This window comes from Ctenopharyngodon idella, chromosome 9 (assembly GCF_019924925.1).
Source record: "Ctenopharyngodon idella isolate HZGC_01 chromosome 9, HZGC01, whole genome shotgun sequence".
NCBI classification, from domain to species: domain Eukaryota; kingdom Metazoa; phylum Chordata; class Actinopteri; order Cypriniformes; family Xenocyprididae; genus Ctenopharyngodon; species Ctenopharyngodon idella.
Window position 1 is genome coordinate 6,808,720 of NC_067228.1, and position 22,887 is coordinate 6,831,606.

Genomic DNA, 22,887 nt, shown 5'->3' on the forward strand with positions numbered 1-22,887 from the left:
TAAACAGTTGAGTTTTTACCGTTTTCGAATCCATTCAGCCGATCTCCGGGTCTGGCGGTACCACTTTTAGCATAGTTCATTGAATCTGATTAGACCGTTAGCATCTCGCTAATGCTAGAGAACAGGAGAAATGCTATATCGCTGCTGTTCCATAAGCACCACTTACTGTCAGAGAGTGAATTTGCATTTTCATTTAGTACGTCTGCCATTTTTGTTTTGTGCAGGTATGTTTTATGAAATACAAACTATAAACTTACATATATATATATATATATGAGAGAGAGAGAGAGAGAGGAGAGAGAGAGAATTATTATGATAACATGGCAAACTAAATTCTGATAAACATGGGCCCAAGGAGGACTGCATGCTTTGTATTCATAGATTGTGGAGAGCCCAGATGGTTATGCCCACACTCACATACCTTCAGGTGGTTACCCGAACCGTCTGTGGATGGGTCCTCTGCAAACCCACTGCTGTCAGACTGCTGGCTGGCAGTCCTCAATAACCGCTCTGTAGGAGACACAACATGAGCACCAAAAATGAGTGTGAATGACTAATTTCCCAGCAGTAGAAGACTTCTCAAAATGAAAGTCAGTTTACCATTCATGCTTATGAATTTTAAGACTTAGACCTCATTATTTTGGTTCAGTGTGGTGAACATGGTAAATTATTGCCACATATTAGTCTGTTTTCCTATCACTTTTTCACTGTAATACTAACAAGTTTGGGTATTCACAATTTTAAGACATTCACTTAAAACTATGTTTCAATACAAGTTAAGCTTTGGTAGAATAATGTTGCTTATTACAGAACATAATTATGACTCAAACAATTTTATGTATATAAAAATTAACTTGAATCCAGAAAATTCTTCTACATACAGTATATGAATAGTGAACATCTACTAAATTCTACCACACGAGGGCAGACTTGCTCCATACTGTATCTAAAAGACATACTACAGTCCCCTTCGCTCTTTAGGGCTGGGCTATAGGACAGCATGATATAACACATCACAGTTATGTTGAGTGTTTGAATAAGAATTTTTTCCCTCTGTTTTCTTTTAGGGAAAGACAACCCGATATGATCAAAGGGTTGTTGCATTCTGTGTGAGTCAGAAAGCATTTTTATCTTAATTTAAATGTTTTGCCTAGGACAGTAATCTAAATCTTACAGATTGTCATGTTGTAAACAATACCATTGCAAAAGTAACTATGAAACCTGTTGCTAAGAGATCTCTTTTACATGTTGTGTTTTGAATGCTTCAAAATTGCATATAGCCTTTGACACAAATACAAATTCAGTTTCCTGGTAGCATGACTGATAACCGCAGTCAGTCCACACTCACCATTGCCATCTCGAGACATGCCGCCAGGACCAGGAAGAGCTTCATCCTCATTACTCTGCAACTGCAAAGAAATAGACTATTACCATTCTGACAGATTTCAACACAGTAGAGTAAATTCACACTTGAACATTACACCAGTTTTAGATACTCAAATGATGCTGCTCATAAGCCACTGTTAGAAAATGTGGTATGACCAAGGGCCAGCGTATAAAATGACCTGGTAAAAAGTACTTGGTGGTTTTGACAGACAGATAGTCACACCCCAAACTCACACTATTGGTTGAGCAAATCTTACTATATCATGCTGTGTTGGGATGCTCAAACAAACAGAGCAATTAGAGACTATTCTATCATCATTTACTCACCCTCAAACCTGTAATACTTACTATCTTCTGCAGAACACACACACAAAAAAATTATATTTTAAACAACGCTGGCTTCCAAACAACATTGGACCCATTGACTTTCAAGATAAAGATACACGAATAAATAGAACCATTATTAATTGCACATATATACAGTATATTATTAAAATTATTATATATTTACTATTAATTTACAATTAATATTTGACTGTTCAATGCATTTATAATAATATAATATAATATAATACAGGAGTTCTGAATCATGAACAGAATCAGCTCTGATGATTCACTTGTTCACTTAAACTGCCGGTTATATTAAAACGAGTAACAAACTCAAAATGTGTAATAAACGGTTACGTTGTTATTTTTGAAATATTTTTGAAACTCTTTGAAAGCAATGTTAAAATAGAAGAAAATGATAGGAAAAAATATTTTAATGTCAAAAATTGCACACTTAATTGGCCACCGATAACTTTGCGTAAAGTCAGATTTTGAGTATCACTTCTATTAGGATTCAGTATCATGCTCCAACATAATCAAAGGCAAAACCATAATCCCCAGAACATCCTCCAGGCGCTCCATGTTCCCTACTTATATTTAGCTTTAAGTGTCATGACCCTCTACTGTTTTTATAACAAAACGCACACAAAAAAATTTAGGAGAAGCTTGGAGATGATTGTCAGCGTGAGAATTAGGCAAGGGAAAGCAGGGAGGATTGTTTTGGTAAAATGGAAGCGTGAGGGAACCGTACCTCCTCCATTTCAAAGGAGTCTCTGGGCTGGCTGAGCAGGTGGGCTATGTGTGGGTTGGGCAGCAGGTTAGATGGTTCTTTATCTGGAGTGGAAGTGATGGTCTCCTGGTGTTCCTTGAGTTCTGACTCTGTCGTGAGGTCACTCTCGTCAGACGCCCGACTGATGCTCACCAGGACCGGGGAAAGTGGCGTGTCTTTGTCCAGAGCTGGTGACGAAGTGGAGTGATCACCATTCGTTAATGTAGAGTCCTTGGAGAGAGGTTCTGGGATGTCTCCGTTGAGTGAGGCCTCTGAGATACTTTGTTGGGCCTCCTCGGTTACTGTTGCCAGAGATGAATCTTTTTTCCTAAAGCCTTTCTGCTGTGGCTTGTGCTCGGTATCCGTCAGCCCTTCCCGTACGTCAGAGTTCACACTTTCTGCGTTGGCAGCATCAGGTGCTGAAGGCTGTTTGGCCGCTCCTTCTGTGCTGGAGGCCAACAGGTTCTGTCTCGTAATGTTCCGTTTTAGAATTTTGGCCACATTCAGAGCGGAATTATTCCTTTTTAATGGAGAAGGTGCTTTAACCTCTATGTCGCCATTGCCGATTTTTTCCATTGGTCTTCCAGACACGTGGGAGTAGATCTCCGTGAAAACGTTTGCTACCGTAGCCAGTACTTCTGTTTGACGGAATCGACCTACAGAAAAAGAAGGAGAGCAACCTTCAAAAATCTTTACTAAAGAAAAAAAAGGAGACTGTGTCAACAGAAAGCACTTGAAACAGTCAACTTTTCAAACAGTGTTTACTACACCTGCTATGGTAAAAAATAAATAAATAAATAAATTGTACATTAATAAATAATATTGTATTACTGTATTTTTAATAGTAAATGTACAATAAATAATTGATTGTAATAATATAATATAATATAATATAATAGGCCTACAAGGACCTAATTTCTAATGAGTAGAAAAAAAAACAAAAACAATGGCCAGTTCTTATAGGGGATGTCCCATACTATATGCACACCTCATATGAAACCATTTTACTGCAGTGTTTTGAAGATATATGACATTATTCCACTTTGTACACCTATAAAGACCTCATTTCTAATAAGCAGAAAAAACAATGTCCAGTTCTTATAGGGGACGCCCCACAGTATATGCACACCTCCTATGAAACCATTTTACTGCAGCGTTTTGGAGAGATTGACATTATTCTATTTTATATATAATATAATATAATATAATATAATATAATATAAGGGTTCAACAAATAAACAAACTAATAAATAAATGAATAAATAAATAAACCGACAAATAAAAGTAATCTCTTAGCAGTGAAACCACATTGTAAATTAGACTGAAATGACTACATTTCAAACATTCTGAATCATTGACAGAACTGACTCATTCGCTCACTTAAACCGCAGGTTATCTTGTCAGACTCAAAATGAGTCAAGAATTGTTTCTGTGTTGCAATGTATAAAATGCCAATTTGTAAGGTTAGTTAAACTAAAAGCAGTGTAAAGACTTATTTGATATTCATATGAGAGTAATAATGTAAGTGAAGTATGTATTTTAATGAAGAAAAAACAATACAAAAAATTAAATAATAAAAAATATAGGGGCATTCCAGTGCAAAAATAGGACCCTGCCTGAAACACTGTCAACTTTTGTGTGATGGTCTTGTGTCGATGGTTTTTAGCAACATCAAACTTGTCATTTGTAATGGCTGACATAAAGGAAAAGGATTTGACAATACTGCAGGCATGTAATGGAATGATAACAAGTGATAACAAGCCAGTGATGAGTGTTGCTCAGAAATCAATAGTCTTCATTTATCTCCTGCAATGCAGCCAGGCTGTCTGAGTCAGCGTTCAGGAACGGCTTGCAGAACATGTGCCAGAAAAAGAAAAGGGGAACAGAGAGTGTGGTTTTCTGTGAAAGAGGGACAAGCACGTCCGATTCGAGATCACAGCCCCCATGGAGGAGCGTTTAGGGAGGAAGAAGCAAGAGTTACGTAAGAAAAGTCAACAAGACATGGGAGAACAAGTCCACAAAATGCCTCACAGTAATGTGACTGCGTTAATAAACATTCAAATCCACTTCTTAATCAAAATGCCCACCTAGTGAAGTATGAGCATAAACAGTTGGTTAGTATAGGTTAAGTGGCATTAAAAAAAGAGAGTGTCAAAATGTCTGTGCACTAGTAACCTAATAAACCTGTTGCTGTCTGTTGGTAATATTATTTGTTCTATTACTTGTAAATTGTCTCCTTTTTCTCCTTATTTTATTACTGACAGCAATAATTGCTTGAATAATAACTTGTGTTTAATAATTACTTGAATAATTAATATTGTTAAATGTTTATTTAATAACACACGCTTGACAAGTTTATCTTGGTCTCATCAGACCACAGGACATGGTTCCAGCAATCCATGTCCTTAGTCTGCTTGTCTTCAGCAAACTGTTTGGGGGCTTTCTTGTGCATCATCCTTAGAAGAGGCTTCCTTCTGGGACGACAGCCATGCAGACCAATTTGATGCAGTGTGCAGCGTATGGTCTGAGCACTGACAGGCTGACCCCCCACCCCTTCAACCTCTGCAGCAATGCTGGCAGCACTCATATGTCTATTTCCCAAACACAACCTCTGGATATGACGCTGAGCACGTGCACTCAACTTCTTTGGTCGACCATGGCGAGGCCTGTTCTGGGTGGAACCTGTCCTGTTTAACCGCTGTATGGTCTTGGCCACCGTGCTGCAGCTCAGTTTCAGGGTCTTGGCAATCTTCTTATAGCCTACGCCATCTTTATGTAGAGCAACAATTCTTTTTTTCAGATCCTCAGAGAGTTCTTTGCCATGAGGTGCCATGTTGAACTTCCATTGACCAGTATGAGAGAGTGAGAGCGATAACACCAAATTTAACACACCTGCTCCCCATTCACACCTGAGACCTTGTAACACTAACGAGCCACATGACACCGGGGAGAGAAAATGGCTAATCGGGCCCAATTTGGACATTTTTACTTAGGGGTGTACTCACTTTTGTGGCCAGTGGTTTAGACATTAATTGCTGTGTGTTGAGTTATACAAGCTGTACACTCACTACTTTACATTGTAGCAAAGTGTCATTTCTTCAGTGTTGTCACATGAAAAGATATAATAAAATATTTACAAAAATGTGAGGGGTGTACTCACTTCTGTGAGATAATGAATGTATATATATATATATATATATATATATATATAAAATTTACTTAACAGATTCTTTGTTAATATTTATATTAATATTTTAATATTTAAAGTTAAACTGCATTTTCTGCACAATTAGCACCATTAAATCGAATTACAGTCTGTTTGTTTGAAAACAAATGAATAACATTGGCACAACTACCTTCAAACAAAGCTTTTAAAAAAATTATATTAAATATGAATATAATAAAACATATTATAATATAATATAAAATATTTTCTGCACCATCAAATAGAATTGCAATCTCTTTGAAAACAAAAAATAATACAAATATGTAAGAAATTAAAAATTAAGCCATTATTTTACAGGCTTTTTTGGTTCTTTTCTTAGTTTGCAATGACATAAGGTTGAGTAAATTATAATTTATATATTTTACTGGTATCGAAATTTTACCCAAACAGTTCATAGCCAGACCAGCCAGACTAGCACTTACTAAAACTAAGCTACAAAACAAACCTGAAGCTAAATGCAGTGCACTCACGATCAACAAAACAGGCCTTATTACAGACTTCACACATCCCTACCCTCACCAAGGTTCTTCCTGTTCCGTTGCTTTGTCTTGGCTCAGTGAGAATTATGCAAATGTAGGCCAACACAAAAGCTGGCACAGAGCTGGCACACAGGCCGAATCCTGATGTGAGCGGATGGCAGAATCAGCTCTGCTGTGCCACAGCCTGCTTGTCACTTTCCCTCTCCGTTGCCGTCTGTCTCTGCCTCTCATTTCTGTGCCCACAGAGAACAATGGCTTTGTTGTGCTCTACTTCTATTGAGCGGAGTCTGAACAGCCCTTGTACACACAGCGTTGTTGATCAGTGAGTGTTTGAGGGTTAGGAACTCAGTGTTTGGTTGAAGATAAGGAGTAATTGAGAAACGCCATAGATTAAATGCTCTGCAATGTGGTCTTAAAGTCAAACACACTTCTTCTCTATAGGCACCGCAACTTCCTTCAACTCATCCCTTGCTGTCTTTGCCATTCTTCTCTATATGGTTATATGGTTAACGCAGTGGCGTGAGACTGTCTAGATTAAGAAGTGCTTTTTTTTTCCCCTCTCAAAAGTGCAGTTCTTTCTCACTCCAGGATCGGTAATGCAATTAAGGCCGCGTGTCCACCTAGACGCTCTGCTGAAAACGCCTATCTGTGAACGCTTGAGAGCGCTTCGGCATCGCAGCGTTTTTTTCAGTTGAGAAGCTTTGTTGCTATGATACGGAATATCCGTGGAAGTGTTACTTGTAACTGATTTCGCTGATAATTTGTTTCAGACTAAAAATGTCGACACAGCGTACAGTACTTGCCATGTATGTTCAGGAGACCAGCAATATTTATTTCTCATCCATTTTATTCTGTTCTCTGCTTGTTGATGTCGTTGTACAGCAAGAATGTTGTGACAGTTGGTCGGTGTTGTATTTGTCCCGCCCCTCCTCCACTCTGATTGGTCGGCTGGCTAAAAAGTGACAGTGATGAGCGCAGCGTTCTACTCAAAGTTGAACATTCTTCAACTCGAGGCGACCGGTTAAAAAAAAAAAAAAGAAAAGCTGAGCGCTCAGCACTTGAACGTGAAAAAGACGCTCAGCACCTTGTTATGCTCCTGCCGTTTAAAAAACGCGACGCTCCCATTGAAAACAATTGGAAAAGTACGCTAGCCACTGGAAAAACGCTTTGGTGGTCGCTTTGTCGCTGGCGGTGTGAACGGGGCTTAAGGATGCATTGATATTAAAATTCTGGCTGATAATGAAGTTGATAGATTTTTCATGTTATGGTTGATAACTGATAAATGTCCAACATTACAATTCTACACTATTTTGTGTCGGTGCCAATAGCCTCATGAGCAGCGTTGGGGAAAGTTACTTTTAAAAGTAATGCGTTACTGCCTAAAAAAGTAACTAATTGCGTTACTTAGTTACTTTTTATGAAAAAAAAGTAATGCATTACATTACTTTTGCGTTACTTTTTCTCACCTGGGCTGGGCTCGCTTGTTTGTTTTTTAATAACAACAAAAAAAGTTCTATTTTTTGGCAAATGTCAAAATGAATAAGCCTCAGACTGAAGGAAATGCATATTTACACCTGTACAGTAGAGGGCGCAGCTCAAACAAACCTTTCAGCTGTGCTGCCATTCTGGATTAAAACGAGATTGCATTTCACTGTTTTTATTCATTTTGAGGAATACTGAATGTTTTTGAGCAAGTGAGATGAGTAAATGCATGTTCACATTTAGTCTAGAACTACAATAACCATCATGTTCACACAGCGCACACAACACCTCTGCACATTATTTCTCTCAACATGGGGACAGGAGAGCTGTCAGTCAATAAATGTGAAAAAGTAACTTGCGTTACTTATTTGAAAAAGTAACTTAGATATTTTGTTGTAAATTGAAAAAGTAATGCGTTACTTTACTAGTTAGTTGAAAAAGTAATCTGATTATGTAACTCAAGTTAGCCCAAACACTGCGCGCCAACATATAGTGCTGTTACGCTTCGGGTGATCCGAGGTTGGAAACCCAGCTCGCGCACCTTTCCCGATCCCATCCCCCTCTCTCTCCCACCTCGCTTCCTGTCCATTCTATACTATAATAATAAGGCAAAAATCACCAAAAAGATAAATCAAAAATTCTACACTATTTTGTCAAAATGCATTAATTAAAAAAAATTAAATCTATTTTTTGAAATGCTGGAAGTGAATTTAGGCATGACGTTCCAGATACAAAAAAAAAAAAAAAAAAAAAAAAACATTGAAAGAACTTTGCAGTAGATCGTTAACCGTGCAAATTTTGCTTTCACTTGAGAGGAGTAGGAAATGGAAAACCTGGAGTGGAGTTACTGGAGAACGTTTTGCATGCAAGCCAAAAAGGAAAGTCATTTCAAACAGCAGAGGAAGTTATTAACTTATTTAGTTAAAAGATTTCTATGACAAACATTTTTTATTTGCAATAACATGCACGATGAATTGTGCACAATAAGCCCAAGAACATGCATTAAGAAGGTAAACAGTCTATTTTGACTTCATGTTGACTTAAATGTTGTCCAGTTGCCTAGCTGCAATGTTATTTATTTGTGTCATGTCCATGCGAAATGAAACAATGACGTAATGATTATTTTTCAGATAAAAAAAAAAAAAAAAGGGGGGGGGGAGGGGACAAATTGCTACACCCTGCATGTTACATTTAATTTTTCCCTCCATTCCTCATTTCGATCAAGATTTTGAACGTGCACAGACACGGCAGTGTGAACCTCGGGGGCTGAAATGCTATCAGATGCCAAGGATTGTGTTGACAGTGCGGTTGACATACTTGTTAGGGCGTAGTTTGGGTTCTCCAGCTCCATGCGCTGAATCTGGGCTCCCAGGTAAACTTTGATGTCGATGCCCTTGGCACTAGAAGACGAGTTGAAGAAACGAGAAGGGATTTTTGAGGCGATGTCTGGCTCCTCCCGTCCAAAGCCGAGGTTGTACAAAATCTCCTCTGGATCCTCCTCATACAGGTCCAGCAGTTCCGAAACACTGCAGGAAAAATAATACATTTTTAAATTAAGATCAAAAGTTGTGTCTGTTAAAGGGTTAGTTTATGAATTAAACTAAATTCATGTTTTGAATTAGTGATTCGGATCTCCTATCAAACGGATGAACTGCTGAAATCACGTGACTTTGGCGCTCTAATTCACTGATTTGATTCGTAAAGCTCCAAAGCAGATATTGTTGAACCACTGAACTCACATAAACTGTTTTAAATATGTTTTTAGTACCTTTATGGACCTTGAGAGGTGCAGTAACATTGCTAGCATCAACAATATCTTAATTTGTGTTCCGAAGATGAACGAAAGTCTTACGGGTGTAGAACTACATGAGGGTGAGTAATAAATTACATTATTTTCATTTTTGGGTGAACTAACCTTTTAACATTAGTTAATGCACTGTGGGTTACTTCAGAAATTTCACATTACTTTTTCCACAGATGCAATTTTAAATGTTAACATAACTTTACTTCAAACAACTCTGCATAAACCTACTGTCAGAAGACACATCAGCACAAGCATGGCTAACAGTTCAAGGCCGCCAAAAATACTTGGACAGCTAAAGGACAAGTTTGCTCTTTCTCCATTTTACCTACACCCAGATCTCCTTGTTTATTTGTCAGCAAAAGTTTGTTGGATGATGCAAAACATGTAGAAAATGAGCAAATTTGTCTTTAAAACCACACTCAAAAATGTGTGAATGAATGGCTATGTAATATATAACAAAATAACCCAATAAAGTGGCATTTATTTAATTAAATATAGCAAAAAACATAAATAAGTAAACATTAAGTAAGTTTTGTTAGGTTTGAAATGAAAAATGTTAAATTAGGGCAAGAAGTGGTGTGAAAAATGCTATTTGTAATATTATTTGATATTATTATCCAGATAACCAATATTGGCATTGGTTTTCAATGCAATATTGGCATTGATTTTCAATTATATAAAAAATAATTAGTAATAGCTATCTAACTAGCAAAATATCAGCTGACTAATTGGTCTATCACTAAAGTGAAACATAAGTACAAGTTATTTAAATATGGCCACATCATCATTAACTACAATAAAGTGTAAATTAAAATGATTTTACATTTATCTCATTCAAACTCCTTGCCCATTCACTGGTTGATTTGTTGCTGTTTTGCAAGCACATAAATTTTGCATGTGTTAATGACTTTAGTACGTCATTGTTGTAAAGTACCTGGATACTGTGGTGCTGCTCTTTGCAGAACCTGTGGAGTTCATACTTCTGCCCTTCTGTTTGAACTGGCTCCTTTTGGCCTTGGCTGGCATTTCATAGCTGAGGAAAGAAGACAGTGACCCACCTGTGACTAGACCAAAACAGAAGGAGATGGGAACATATTGGAAGTCTTGCTTACCCATTGGCCTCTGTTTTTGTGCTGCTGTTCTGGAGGTGATTGGCTGTAGAGACAAGAGAGAAAGAAGAATAGAGGCTTAACTGTGCTGGATTTCTACCTAATTTGATACCAAATTCCCCTGAAACCACCTGTCGATCTTTGACAGCAGTTAACAAAAGCCTTGGCTGCCATTTTAACATTGTGGGATTTGTCTGAAATTCTTTACGAAGAAGTCTTACTTAACGTTGTGACCATGTTAATTCCCAAATGTGATTTATTCAGCTGAGAACCATCCACTCCGGATGACAATCCACTTTGTGGAACGTTTTCCCCAGCACTTAAAGCACAATGACAGAATTATATGCGCACACATCCTAACCTGCCAAACGATTCGTGTTACAAATCACATTAGACACCAGGTTTTAGTTCACTATGGAGGACAGGATTGAACACAGAGACGCAGAGGACATTAGCCAGAGATTTTCTGGCCTGAAGCATCCTGGTTTACATGCACTCATCCATCAGCCTCAGGTGAAAATGCTCAACCTCCAATTTCCACAGAAATTCCCACAACTGGTGCTGCATGATTCCTGTGCTTTCGTCAATAACTGCGGCTTAGGGCTGAGTCATTCAGTGGAACTAGTCTGGACTCGTTTCTTCACATACAGACACAGTGAAGGGTAAAATCTGGTTGACTGCAGTTGTACAATGGCTCATGGAGAGTCTGTAAAGAAAGTTTCTCCTCAACTTGTGGTTTTAAACTAGTCATTCTACAACTGTAAAAACACACTCACACACAAAATATCATAGTTAATCAAGAAAATACAGTATTTGAGGGCCCATTACACAAGCAAATAGTATGCTTTTCATACTATTAATATCGTTTTTAATGTTAATATGCCATAAATATTGTTTTATTACTGTTGTTTTTTTTAACACTGTTAAAGTTTTAAGTAGCACAGACAGGTTCCAAAGATAACACTCGAGTCAAAACAAACAATACAGCCTTCTAAAAAAATGTTTTCCACAGCAAAATTTATTACCATAAATTTATCTAGGATGCATACATTTTCCCTCCAGAGGATAAAATATAAATATAAAATAATATATATATATTATATTATATTTATATTTATATTTTATCCTCTGGAGGGAATATATATATACACACACTACCGCTCAAAAGTTTGGGATCGGTAAGATTTTTAATGTTTTTAAAAGATGTTTCGTCTGCTCACCAAGGCTGCATTTATTTAATAAAAAAATACAGTAAAAACAGTAATATTGTGAAATATTTGAAATATATAAAATAACTGTTTTCTATTTGAAAATATTTTAAAATGTAATTTATTCTTGTGTTGGCAAAGCTGAATTTTCAGCATCATTACTCCAGTTTTCAGTGTCACGATCCTGTAGAAATCATTCTAATATGCTGATTTGCTGCTCAAGAAACATTTATTGTGTACAATTGTACAAAATATTTGTGTACAATATTTTTTTTAGGATTCTTTGATGAATAGAAGGTTCAAAAGAACAGCATTTATTTGAAATATAATCTTTTGTAACATTATCAATGTCTTTACTGTCACTTTTGATCGATTTAATGCGTCCTTGCTGAATAAAAGTAATAATTTCTTTCATTTCTTTAAAAAAAAAAAAAAAAAAAAAAAAAAAAAGAATTTCTAAAAATTCTTACTGACCCCAAACTTTTGAACGGTAGTATATAATGTTACAAAAGCTTTATATTTCAGATAAATGCTGTTCTTTTGAACTTTCTATTCATCAAGGAATCCTGGAAAAAAAAGTACACAACTGTTTTCAACATTGATAATAATCATAAATGTTTCTTGAGCAGCAAATCGGCATATTAGAATGATTTCTGAAGGATCATGTGACACGGAAGACTGGAGTAATGATGCTGAAAATTCAGCTTTGCATCACAGGAATAAATTACTTTATAAAATATATTCAAACAGAAAACAGTTATTTTAAATTGTAATAATATTTCACAATATTACTGTTTTTACTGTATTTTTAATTAAATAAATACAGCCTTGGTGAGCAGACAAAACATCTTTTAAAAACATTAAAAATCTTACCGATCCCAAACTTTTGAGCGGTAGTGTGTATATATTTTAATACATATATATTTAAATATATTTATTTTAATATAATATGAAAGAATAAATATTTTAGAATCAAATATTTTTGAAAAATACAATACATTTTAAAAAATGATAATAAAATAATTAATTTAATTTAATTGTCGATAAGAAATATTTATGGCTTGAAAATGTGCTATATTGGACTCTCAGTATGTAACAAACAAAAACAAGTGTAGCACAAAGAATGCGCTCCCTGATCAAACATCACACATCAGCATTAAATAATTCCTCACCACAAATAATTCCTAGCCAACATCAACATTTCTGAACTAGTGGAATTAAAAGTGAGCTGCAAAGTCACTTTTATTATTTAAGCGTTCCTCTCCCGCTAACTCATTGGCCATAAGGTGCACCATGAAACCAGAGATAAGTTATCTGATGTTGCCAAGACCAGTCTTTTAACCCAAGTATCACATGCATGTGTGTGCATGTCAATGTTTGTCCTTAACAGCACATGATCCAAACAGAAAGTAAACACTAAACAGCACAAAAACTGACAAAAGACCCACTTAAAAAACAACACAGCCACAACACAAGGCAAACAGCAGTCATTCTTGTTTGTCACTCGGTTCATTAACCTCCAAGAAGCTACGTGGAATTCTTGGAATACTTTGGCACATTCCTCACAAAGGAGCACACTTGAGAGCAATTACATCTGATTGAGGGAGAAAGTGGAGAGTACTTACCCTCAGCTCCCAGAGACAGGTCATCTTCAAAGCTACAGCCATTCTTTAATGGCCCTGAAAAGCAAAGAGAACAGCTTTCAGACAGCAAACACTTTGCATTGACCTATCGCGACGAACAAGTGATAATTTCCCATTCTCTTCAACATAAAAAAACACTTAAATACATCCAAGTAGCACTTCAGCTTGCACGCACTGGGTAAAGGTAAATATTTACTCCTAAGCGCAATTGCCTTACCTACAGAGTTATCAGAAAGACTGCCGATGCAGTTTCGAATGACCTGATCCATAACACATTATCTGGCTCTTGGCTTCAGTCCTGTATAGTAATGTTCATCTAATCAGGCACTTCTTTGCCTGGAGTGTGTGGGGGTCTGCTATTGGCCCCAAAGCAGCGTACATGTGTGTGTGTGTGTGTGTGTGTGCACCAATGAATGTGCATGCGCGCTGTAGTGCATTGTGAGATGAGATCTTGCTCCAAAGTTCACAAGGAGTGGTGGAGAGTCAGCCAGCAGTTGAGTAACCTTTTACAGTAAAACCGATCCCAGAAAGTCGCCAACTTCTGTAAACGCAAATAAATGAACCATTTTGGTTCGAAGAAGATAAACTCACCTCTGGACGGACTGCCGCTCTGTTCGTCCAAAGAGGCCCCAAGAGGAGTCCTGTTGAAAGATCAATAACACGTCATATCCTCTCTGTCCACTCGCCAAATCTCTCCCTAAAATATGTCACTCGAGTAGAAACACACACACAAACACCCTTCCCTCTCGTGTTAGTTTCTTCATACACACAGAACTGCAAAGCTCTGACACAGATTCTCTTGCCACTTACAAAACGCTGCCTTCGAAATCCCCTGCCACTTTCATCCAGACACCTGGAGATCCGAACGGCGTGAGAAAAAAAACACACCACGTACAACAAGGCTAAGAATAGCTCACGCTCTGCCGCACTCTGGCCATGTTTCACAACACCAGCAGCACCACCAAAGTCTTTCTAGCTCCGGATATCCAGCAAAGTCTCGGCGGTAGAGACACTTACATTTCCTGCCAGCCTGTAGGAGGATGTCTGTCTCATGTGTGTTTAATGATAATGAGCAGGAATTGGGAATAGGACGAGCACGAGGTATTTTTATTGACCTAGTGTGTGGCACTGGGTTCAGCGGGAGAATTTACACTAGTTAAGTAGCATTTGATTAAATCAACTATGAAGGAACAGATCACCCAAAAAAATAAAATTCTGGCTTTTTACTCATCATTTCATCATTAAAGTCTCAAATAAATGCAGTTCTTTTGAATTTTCTACTCTTCAACATTGATAATAATAAGAAAAAAGTTCAAGTTTCTTGAGCATCAAATCAGCATATTAGAACCATTTCTGAAAGATGATGTGATGCAGAAAACTGGAGTAATGATGCTGAAAATTCAACTTTGCCATCACAGGAATAAATTAAAGAGATTCACGATATATCGGCCACCATATCGGCCGATATATGTTCATTTTTAACATTATCATTATATTAAATTTGGCCGATATATTAAAGCCAATAAATAATGGATTATTTCCTTCAGCTAAGACACTTCGGATACACACTGTTCACACTGATGGTTTTGAATTGTGTGAAATATGATTGGAATCATGTATTGTATATGTATATGTATATGTATAGCATGTATACATACAGTACATCTGTCATACAGTATAAGCTAAATAAAATTATAATTGCGTGCTTGGGACGTGACTTTTAATGGTGAGACTTTTGTTTTTGTAATCAGGCTCTCCAAAATTATACAAAAATTTGGATTTAGATTTATTGGTTATCGGTTTCAAAATTAAAGAATTATTGGTTATCGTATCGGCCAAAATTTTCATATCGGTGCATCCCCAAATATATTCAAATAGAAATTAGCTAATTTAAATTGTAATAATATTTCACAATATTACTATTTTTACTGTATTTTTTATCAAATAAATGCAGCCTTGGTGAGCATAAGAGACTTGTTTCAAAAATATTACCAACCCTACTTTTGATATGGGCCATTGTAATCACATATACACCATTCAAAAGTATGTTGAATGGTGTATATGTGATTACAATGGCCCATATCAAAAGTGATTTGGCTCTGTTTTTTTTATTTTTTTCTTACTTAAGAACAGGGACATCATTTTATCAATGTGAATAATTACAAACATGTTGGTGATACCTTTATTGTACCAAAAATACAAGCATATGGCACTTAGACTTCAGAGATTCAGAGTATAACAGCAATTAAATATTATTGCACCACTGACAACAAACGATTCTCACGTATTCCACGAAAAAAGTTGAGAAAATGACGTTAAGCCAAATTACCTTCAACGTTCAAACAAAAAACAAACATGCAAGGCTTCCTTTTAGATCACAAGATGAAACAGCAGACAAGGACACGCACCAACAATTCTGGAATCTCTGTTTTGTTTTTCACATGGAAGGTTTATGTTGGTCATGAGGGACGTATATCTTCAAAGTAAATAAACGGGCCTTTCCTCCTGCGTTTCAGAGCTAAACAGTCATACATCTTTAAAAAAAACACAGCCTGGCAGTACAGAGAGAAAGACTAAAAACTCTCTGAGGACAACTTCAGCATTAATGGGCCCCCACAGACTCAAACAAGCTACCCAAAAAAAAAAAAAAAAAAACCCGGCAGCACAAAGGACAATAGTCAGTCCTCAAGTAATGACTTTCCTGACTCTGGGAAGATCACGGTCTGAACCCATTGAACTATTCACACAATTCTCTCAAATTTACAGCTTGTCAGAAACACCAGGGAAGACAGGGAACGGAACGCATCGGAGCGATTTGTTTACTTACCAATTCACGTCACACCATGGCGTGTACACAGATCTTTCTCACACCATTTGCATTTGTATTTTATGAGCATAGTTTTTATAGGTAACTCACCTGCAGGTCCTGAGCCAGTTCTCTACTTGATTTGGATTACGACCTGGGGGAAAAAAAATACAAGTAACGGTTCCGTGTAATAACCAAATTAATTTCCCTAAAAGCAACAACCAACAAACAAGTAAACAACAAACCTAACTGTGATGACATACACAGGGTATTCTCTGAACTACCCCTGTGGTTTGCAATTTCCATTTTTTCCAAAACCTTTATTTGCTCTTAATTGGTTTATCATGACTTGCATGGAGAATCAAATGCCAAGCCAAACAGACAAACAGCCAAACCTCTGTATTGTCTCCCTGCTGTGTTCATTACGACATTACAACTTCCAGTAAAACTTCCTGCCGAGCTTTGAACCCCCAAAAGCCCTGCTGATAACTGATTTAAATAATAAAAAAGGACAATCTGCCGTTCTGGTTCCCCCCTGAAAATATAAATATCAGCATAAATTTGCATGCCTTTTTTTTTTTAGGTGTTCATTTGTAAGAGTATTTACGGCAGTTCTCTATATCACTGAATCTTTATAGCCCAATAAATGTTAACATTCACAAAATATTATCTGTAGGCTTAATTCATGTAAAAGAGTGGTAAAAAAACCAGCTAAAGAGGCAATACAATCCGTATCAAGCAAACAATGTGTTAAAATATTAGTTATCAGTATCGGTCTGTAATGTACAACATTTGAATAGCGAATATATTTGTAATGATTTTCCTGGCATTGCTTTTTCTTCAGCCAATATGATGATTTTAATGCGATTAATTAATCTGGCAAATCAGTTTCGACACAATCAAGAGTAATAAGACGTTTTAATAGCGTCTCGGCTGAAATTTCTGTAGCGAAAATATTGTTAGACAATCTCTGTGTGGTATAAGTCTTCATGTGGTATTTTTCATGTATTAAAACATTTACGTAACAACTTACAATGGTAAATATTGCTGTTTATTACTATGTGTTGTTAAATTTAAACGCACATACAGTAAATAAAAAAAAAAATACAGTATCATTCTCAGTGTGAAAGACATACCTTCAATATTTTAACTAGATTTCTACTGTACATTCTGCATTTGAATCTACATGGCTGCTTGGCAAATTTCTGAAAATTCAACCCTAATACTATGTATGTAGTATCCATGACCACAGAACTGAACAAAGCTTAAAAATTGGAACCATTATACCATTAATAGAAACACTGTACCCGTTTCTGAGGCTGTCGAAGTCTTATCCGCCATAGGCTGGGCAGACAGCGGCTCCTCTGCTCCCTGGTCCTGAGACTCAGAAGCCTGCCAGGAGTCTCGGCTCTGAGCCCAGGCCCTCCTCTTGAAACTGGCAGGGGCGGACTCGCACTCCTCCATGTCCTTGGCTCGGACGGGATACTACAGCGGGGGACGGTTCACCTGCACAAAAGCGAAGAGGGACAGACTCAGATCTGAGCTGCACAACAATATCCAGGCCCCCATCTCTCCAGAGGGATTGGTGGCAGGCCCAAAGAAGAGTGCTGTGTCTGTTTTGTGTCATATGAAGCAGACTTTTAAGAGTCTTCCTCTACTGAACCAAGCCACATAAACCAAATCTTTGCACACAACATATACTCGTCTGTGCAAGAACAGAAATGCATGACCCAACATGTCTTTGATGCATTACTTGCACATTAAGTTGGTGAAGGGTGTTAACTGAAAACAGAATGTAATAGACCAGGTGTCAGCACTTTCAACAGCACTGTCTCCAATCACACAGACTCTCAAAGCCAAAATGCGTAGTATACATAGGCGGGCGCAATCCAAAACAGACTCTGAAATTACATATATTATTATGCTAAATGTGTATGAATTCCCACTTTCAAGAATAATTACAGTAATTCTCTGTAAGCATTGCTGAACCCATAAACACCAATAAATGTTGACTTGATGATGAATGTAAATCTGTAATCTACAGTTGGTATAATGCATGTGGAAAAAATTGCATGAAAGCGCCTCTTTGAAAAATAGACACTTCAAATAGCAATTATCTGTAGAGCTGAACGATTTTGGATAAATTAAGAATCATGATATTTTTTTATACAAATACAGATCATGATTCTCCCACAACGAGACAACTAAAAGTAACGTAATTTACTAGAGGTTCTGACAAAATGTCTGCAAATTGCTGCAGTCTATTTGAAATGTTTCATTATTTTGAATGAAATCAGTTTGAATGAATGATTCAATGACTCACTCATAAAGACTTCACTTATTTCATTACTGGATGAATCAGCGTTTTTGGAAGAATCCTGTTGAATGAATGATTAAATCTTGAATGAATAATTCAATGACAAATACAATTCGTTTGTCTCCACCTACTGGCATTACGATATCATTGATACAATCTTTATTTGAAGCAACAAGTTACTTTCAAAAGGTGATTTACTCTATTTTGATAGCTACGGCAGACATCAGTGCTTACATCCGATTTATAAACTTTTATCTTCTGTGATAATTTGAATTATTGTAGCAGAAATAACGATATGTGTGGTTGACAAGTGTTTGTGAAGCTGTTTCATACCTATACATGACAACTGCTCTCTCTGGCTCAGCGACAGGGGGCGAACGCAGATATGAATGTTCGCAGTGTTTGTACTTATCAAAGGTTTAATAGACACAGGCGAATCTTTGCCATTTAGGAATAAGATTGCAATCTTTTAATGATTATTAATGCCGCTCTAATTAGGTGGCTTGTTTTTGTCCAATAACAGATGCTAGAGGTGTAGAAATGACACACTGTAGCTTTAAATAACATAATCATCCCGACAGAGTCAGTCTAAATATCCTAAGGAATGTTTTTGCAATAAAGAGATTTTTTATTTCCATTTTTTAAGTTAATGTATAAAAAACATCTTAGACAGTCTACAAAATGTGATAACCTAAAAAAGATCTAAACTGTTACATGTGATGTTTCTGTTCAGGTGGCCCAAGTATCTGTCCAACAGGAATTTGTTTTGCTTAGCAAGAACAAAAATTAGAGGGAACATTGCTTCCAGATAGTACTGGAAAATCAAATAAGAGATGAAGGCCATGTGATGGCAGAGACAACAAATAACCAGCATGAGAAACTAATAACATCTACAGAGATTCCAAGATTTCTGTCCATACGAAGCAAACCAAAGAAAGAGGGAGAAGGAGGGGGAGAGAGAGATGGGGGCGGGATGAGGGTCTTAGCTGGAATAGATGGTAGAAAGAAAAAGTCAAAAAACAAGTTGAGCAGGAAATGTCTGTTTAGTTGAAAGATTACAAGCTGGTGTGGAGTCATTTCCTGTTTTGGATCTGGCACTTTTTGAAAGAACAGACGAGCCTGACCAAATGGGATGGATTTTATAATTCAGCTGTCTGATCTCCATCAATTCACACACTGCTATTAATAGCATGTGTCTATTTTCAGACTGATCATAGAAGCATGACTAAAATGAAAACTTGTTAACCAGCACCACCACCTCATTTTATTACCAAAGTCTAGTGGTTATAAGGAAACAGATCAACGTTTGGAAATATACCTGCCTGAATATATCTTTAGAAAGTTATCTAATCTACAACTAGGAAGCCTCTTCAAACTTCCAAGGGAGCCTTAAAATAAGACAAAAATAAATATTAAAATAAGCTATTAAAAAAAAAATTATAATAACAAAATAAATAAATAAATCACAAGTCTTGGAAAACCTGAAAATGATGTAGCCTCATTTTAAAAGTGATTTCTACACCTGGAAAAGTCATGGAAATTAAGAAAATCTTATAACTCCATGGGAATTTTTATATATACAATTTAATAGTTATGACAAGACAAGCTCTAAAATATTTTATTGGGTAGAAATTGTAAGTAAAAAAAAAATAATAGTAATAATTAAATCCGTATTCAGAAAATAATGAATGACTGAAAGAGACATGTAAATTATATTAAAATTATATCATGTTAATGTATTATTATTATTATTATTATATCCCTGAAAAACACAGCTCCTAAAACTTCTGCAATTATTTTTAATTTAATTATTTTTATTTTTATTAAATATTTTAATAATATCATTTGATATAATAATAATAATAATAATATTTTAGTTTTCTTAAATTACAGAAACTAGGAGTACTAATAGATTAAATGAAAACAAAACTAGGGCTAATTTTATGAGTTAAATTAAATTACATTTATTTTTTTAATATTTTTTTGTGGACAATGGAGTCAAAAACAATGATCTACAATCATCATTCATTATCACAAAATGTGGTCATCACTCAGGTCATATATCACCCTAAAGAGGTTTATTTTGCGATAATGTCTGGCTTATTTCACCTTCTTATTACATGGATACATTAAAAACAAGATCAGAACGGACATGTAATATTGATTTGAACTTAGATTTTAAGACCGCAGAGCAATATAAAAAAACAAAACTAGCACCAGTTGCCGGGAACAATGGTCAATAAAATTGTCTACAACAATATCTGACTGAAGACTGCTGCAAACAACCTAATATTCTAGAATTGTCTACTATGTTTTGATTAAAAAGCTCCAATAATACAAACACAGTCTCAGTTTAAGCTGTGTATCTGTTCACAGGTTCAAATCTCATCAGAGGTTTTGTTATTTTTGGACTCCAATGACAGAATGGATGTCAAGTCTATTTGGAGAAAGTTAAAAGGAATCAAATTGTGCACTTCAGTATGTTAACTCCCTAAAAACATGCCAAACACCCCTTTTCTCATTAAAAACAGATTGTTCATTTGCAACACACAATGATTAATTACATTAGCACCAGTGGTGTAGTTTTTTAGCAGTCTTTTTATTGGGGAGTTACCTTCTCTTGAGTGTCTTCACTAACCAACAAATTTCTTACACCGTGTTCTCGCAAACACACATCGTCAGTCGATGATGGGTGGGAAAAGGTAGAATGATAGAAGTATTAATGCACCAATTACAACGAAGAATCGTGGCCAGCACAGTTCAAGGGGAATCGTGGACACACAGTTAAATGGGAAGCTAACTTGGCAGTAGAGTATGCACTTTTGAAGCAAAAAAACAAGTGGGTATACGCAAATATTGATCCTTAGAAGTCTTAATACGCAAACAGCCCTGGGCAAAAAGTAGACTAAGTATACGGCGTATACGTGCCTATGGCCCCCGACTACACCACTGATTAGCACGCAAATAGGCCCTCTCTAACGTCATGTTAAACGTAATTTAAACATCACATCAGCAAATGTTGATCTGCCAGAGCAGTCTAGACTGGAACACGGTGTCCATTCACATCTTTTACATAGTTCATGGGAAATATTCATCTCAGACTTGAAATACTATCAAAAAGTGTGCAAATATGAGTCCTAGTACCAGTTTGACACATGGCCACTTTGACAAAAACGTAGTATCAAAACAGTCAAGCATGTTGATAGATTTAATAGAGACAACACAAAAGTCTCTGTCAATAACCCACGTAACAGCAGCCACATATGAGAGCAACACGGTCCATTCCCTTTCACAAACAGCATAGTTGTTTAATTCCATAAACACAGCAGAACTCATGCTCTCCGCTCCATTTTGGACCTGCAATTTGTAAACAGTGCAGACAGAGTTACATACTCTGCTTTAAATGGGTAGAGACTTGGGGAAGAATGATGGGGAAAGCATCGACTTAACATAAATAAGCACTACTAAGCAACGTCAAGCATGCCACGAATCCACCAATCACAGAACAGATGCGGAATGCTAACTAGGGGAAAACATTTGCAGAAAACCCCATACACAAAGTGCAAACAATGTTCCAATATTCCCGGCAACCTAGCTGTGTTTTTCTTATGAACTTTGCGTTATGTAAGATATTTGCATTTATAGACAGAATGAAATGAAGGTTAATTGTTTTAGGGTCAATGACATGACGCCTACATTTTCTGTCCGGTTGCATTTTTTTCCATTAAAATTTGGTTTAGATGCATAAAAAGATACCATATATATGTAGTACCTCTCCTGTGCATGTACTCACTTTAACTTAAAAAAAAACATTAGTTGTTTGTAATTTTCTGTTATTTAAAGTGTCAAAATATCATGTGGTGCGACCGTCCGGCCATAACTTCTGTTTTGGAATGGTCTTTGAAATTACTCTAAATTTATTCAGATTCATTTTCTGCACTTCCACTTTATTACTTTCATGTTGAAATCCATTCAAAGACAGGAAGTTGCATCATATACCAATTTGCAAAGAACCCATGGAAGCAGTGAGCAGGTTTGTAACTCTGTCTTAAATTTGGGAAAAAATAACCTTTATAACGGCTGGTATGTAGTTCCCACATTTGGATATCATGTGGTATGACCTTCTTTCTGCAAATATATAGTTTTATTACAAATTTCATAGTGACCTTTTGTGGGAAGCTAGCTTGTTTTGTTTAGGTGGCCAATTCTGTGCCTGTAAATTTTGACTGAATTTGAAAATATCATGTGGTGCGACCAAATATCATTTGGAGTGTTTTCCATGATAGATATATGTCCTAGATTGTGCTTTTATATTCAATTGATGATTAATA

The 22,887-nt window shown here is 36.4% G+C and overlaps 1 protein-coding gene across 3 annotated transcripts in view; it reads right to left on the reverse strand.

Annotated features, from left to right (window-relative positions):
• Positions 1–22,887, reverse strand: part of itprid2 (ITPR interacting domain containing 2) — a 47,527-nt gene that overhangs the window by 10,498 nt on the left and 14,142 nt on the right. Inside the window, exons 2-11 of one of the 3 annotated variants that reach the window (XM_051906939.1) lie at positions 17,547–17,745; positions 16,351–16,393; positions 14,025–14,074; positions 13,416–13,469; positions 10,586–10,628; positions 10,408–10,506; positions 8,987–9,195; positions 2,465–3,138; positions 1,349–1,409; positions 422–510 (exon numbers count right to left, since the gene is read on the reverse strand). In XM_051906939.1, coding sequence (XP_051762899.1) covers positions 422–510; positions 1,349–1,409; positions 2,465–3,138; positions 8,987–9,195; positions 10,408–10,506; positions 10,586–10,628; positions 13,416–13,469; positions 14,025–14,074; positions 16,351–16,393; positions 17,547–17,703 — 1,479 coding nt within the window. In that variant the 5' untranslated portion in view covers positions 17,704–17,745. Of the gene's footprint in view, positions 1–421; positions 511–1,348; positions 1,410–2,464; positions 3,139–8,986; positions 9,196–10,407; positions 10,507–10,585; positions 10,629–13,415; positions 13,470–13,650; positions 13,807–14,024; positions 14,075–14,243; positions 14,443–16,350; positions 16,394–17,546; positions 17,746–22,887 lie in introns of those variants that run through there. The other 2 variants (XM_051906941.1, XM_051906942.1) reach the window with 2 other exon arrangements.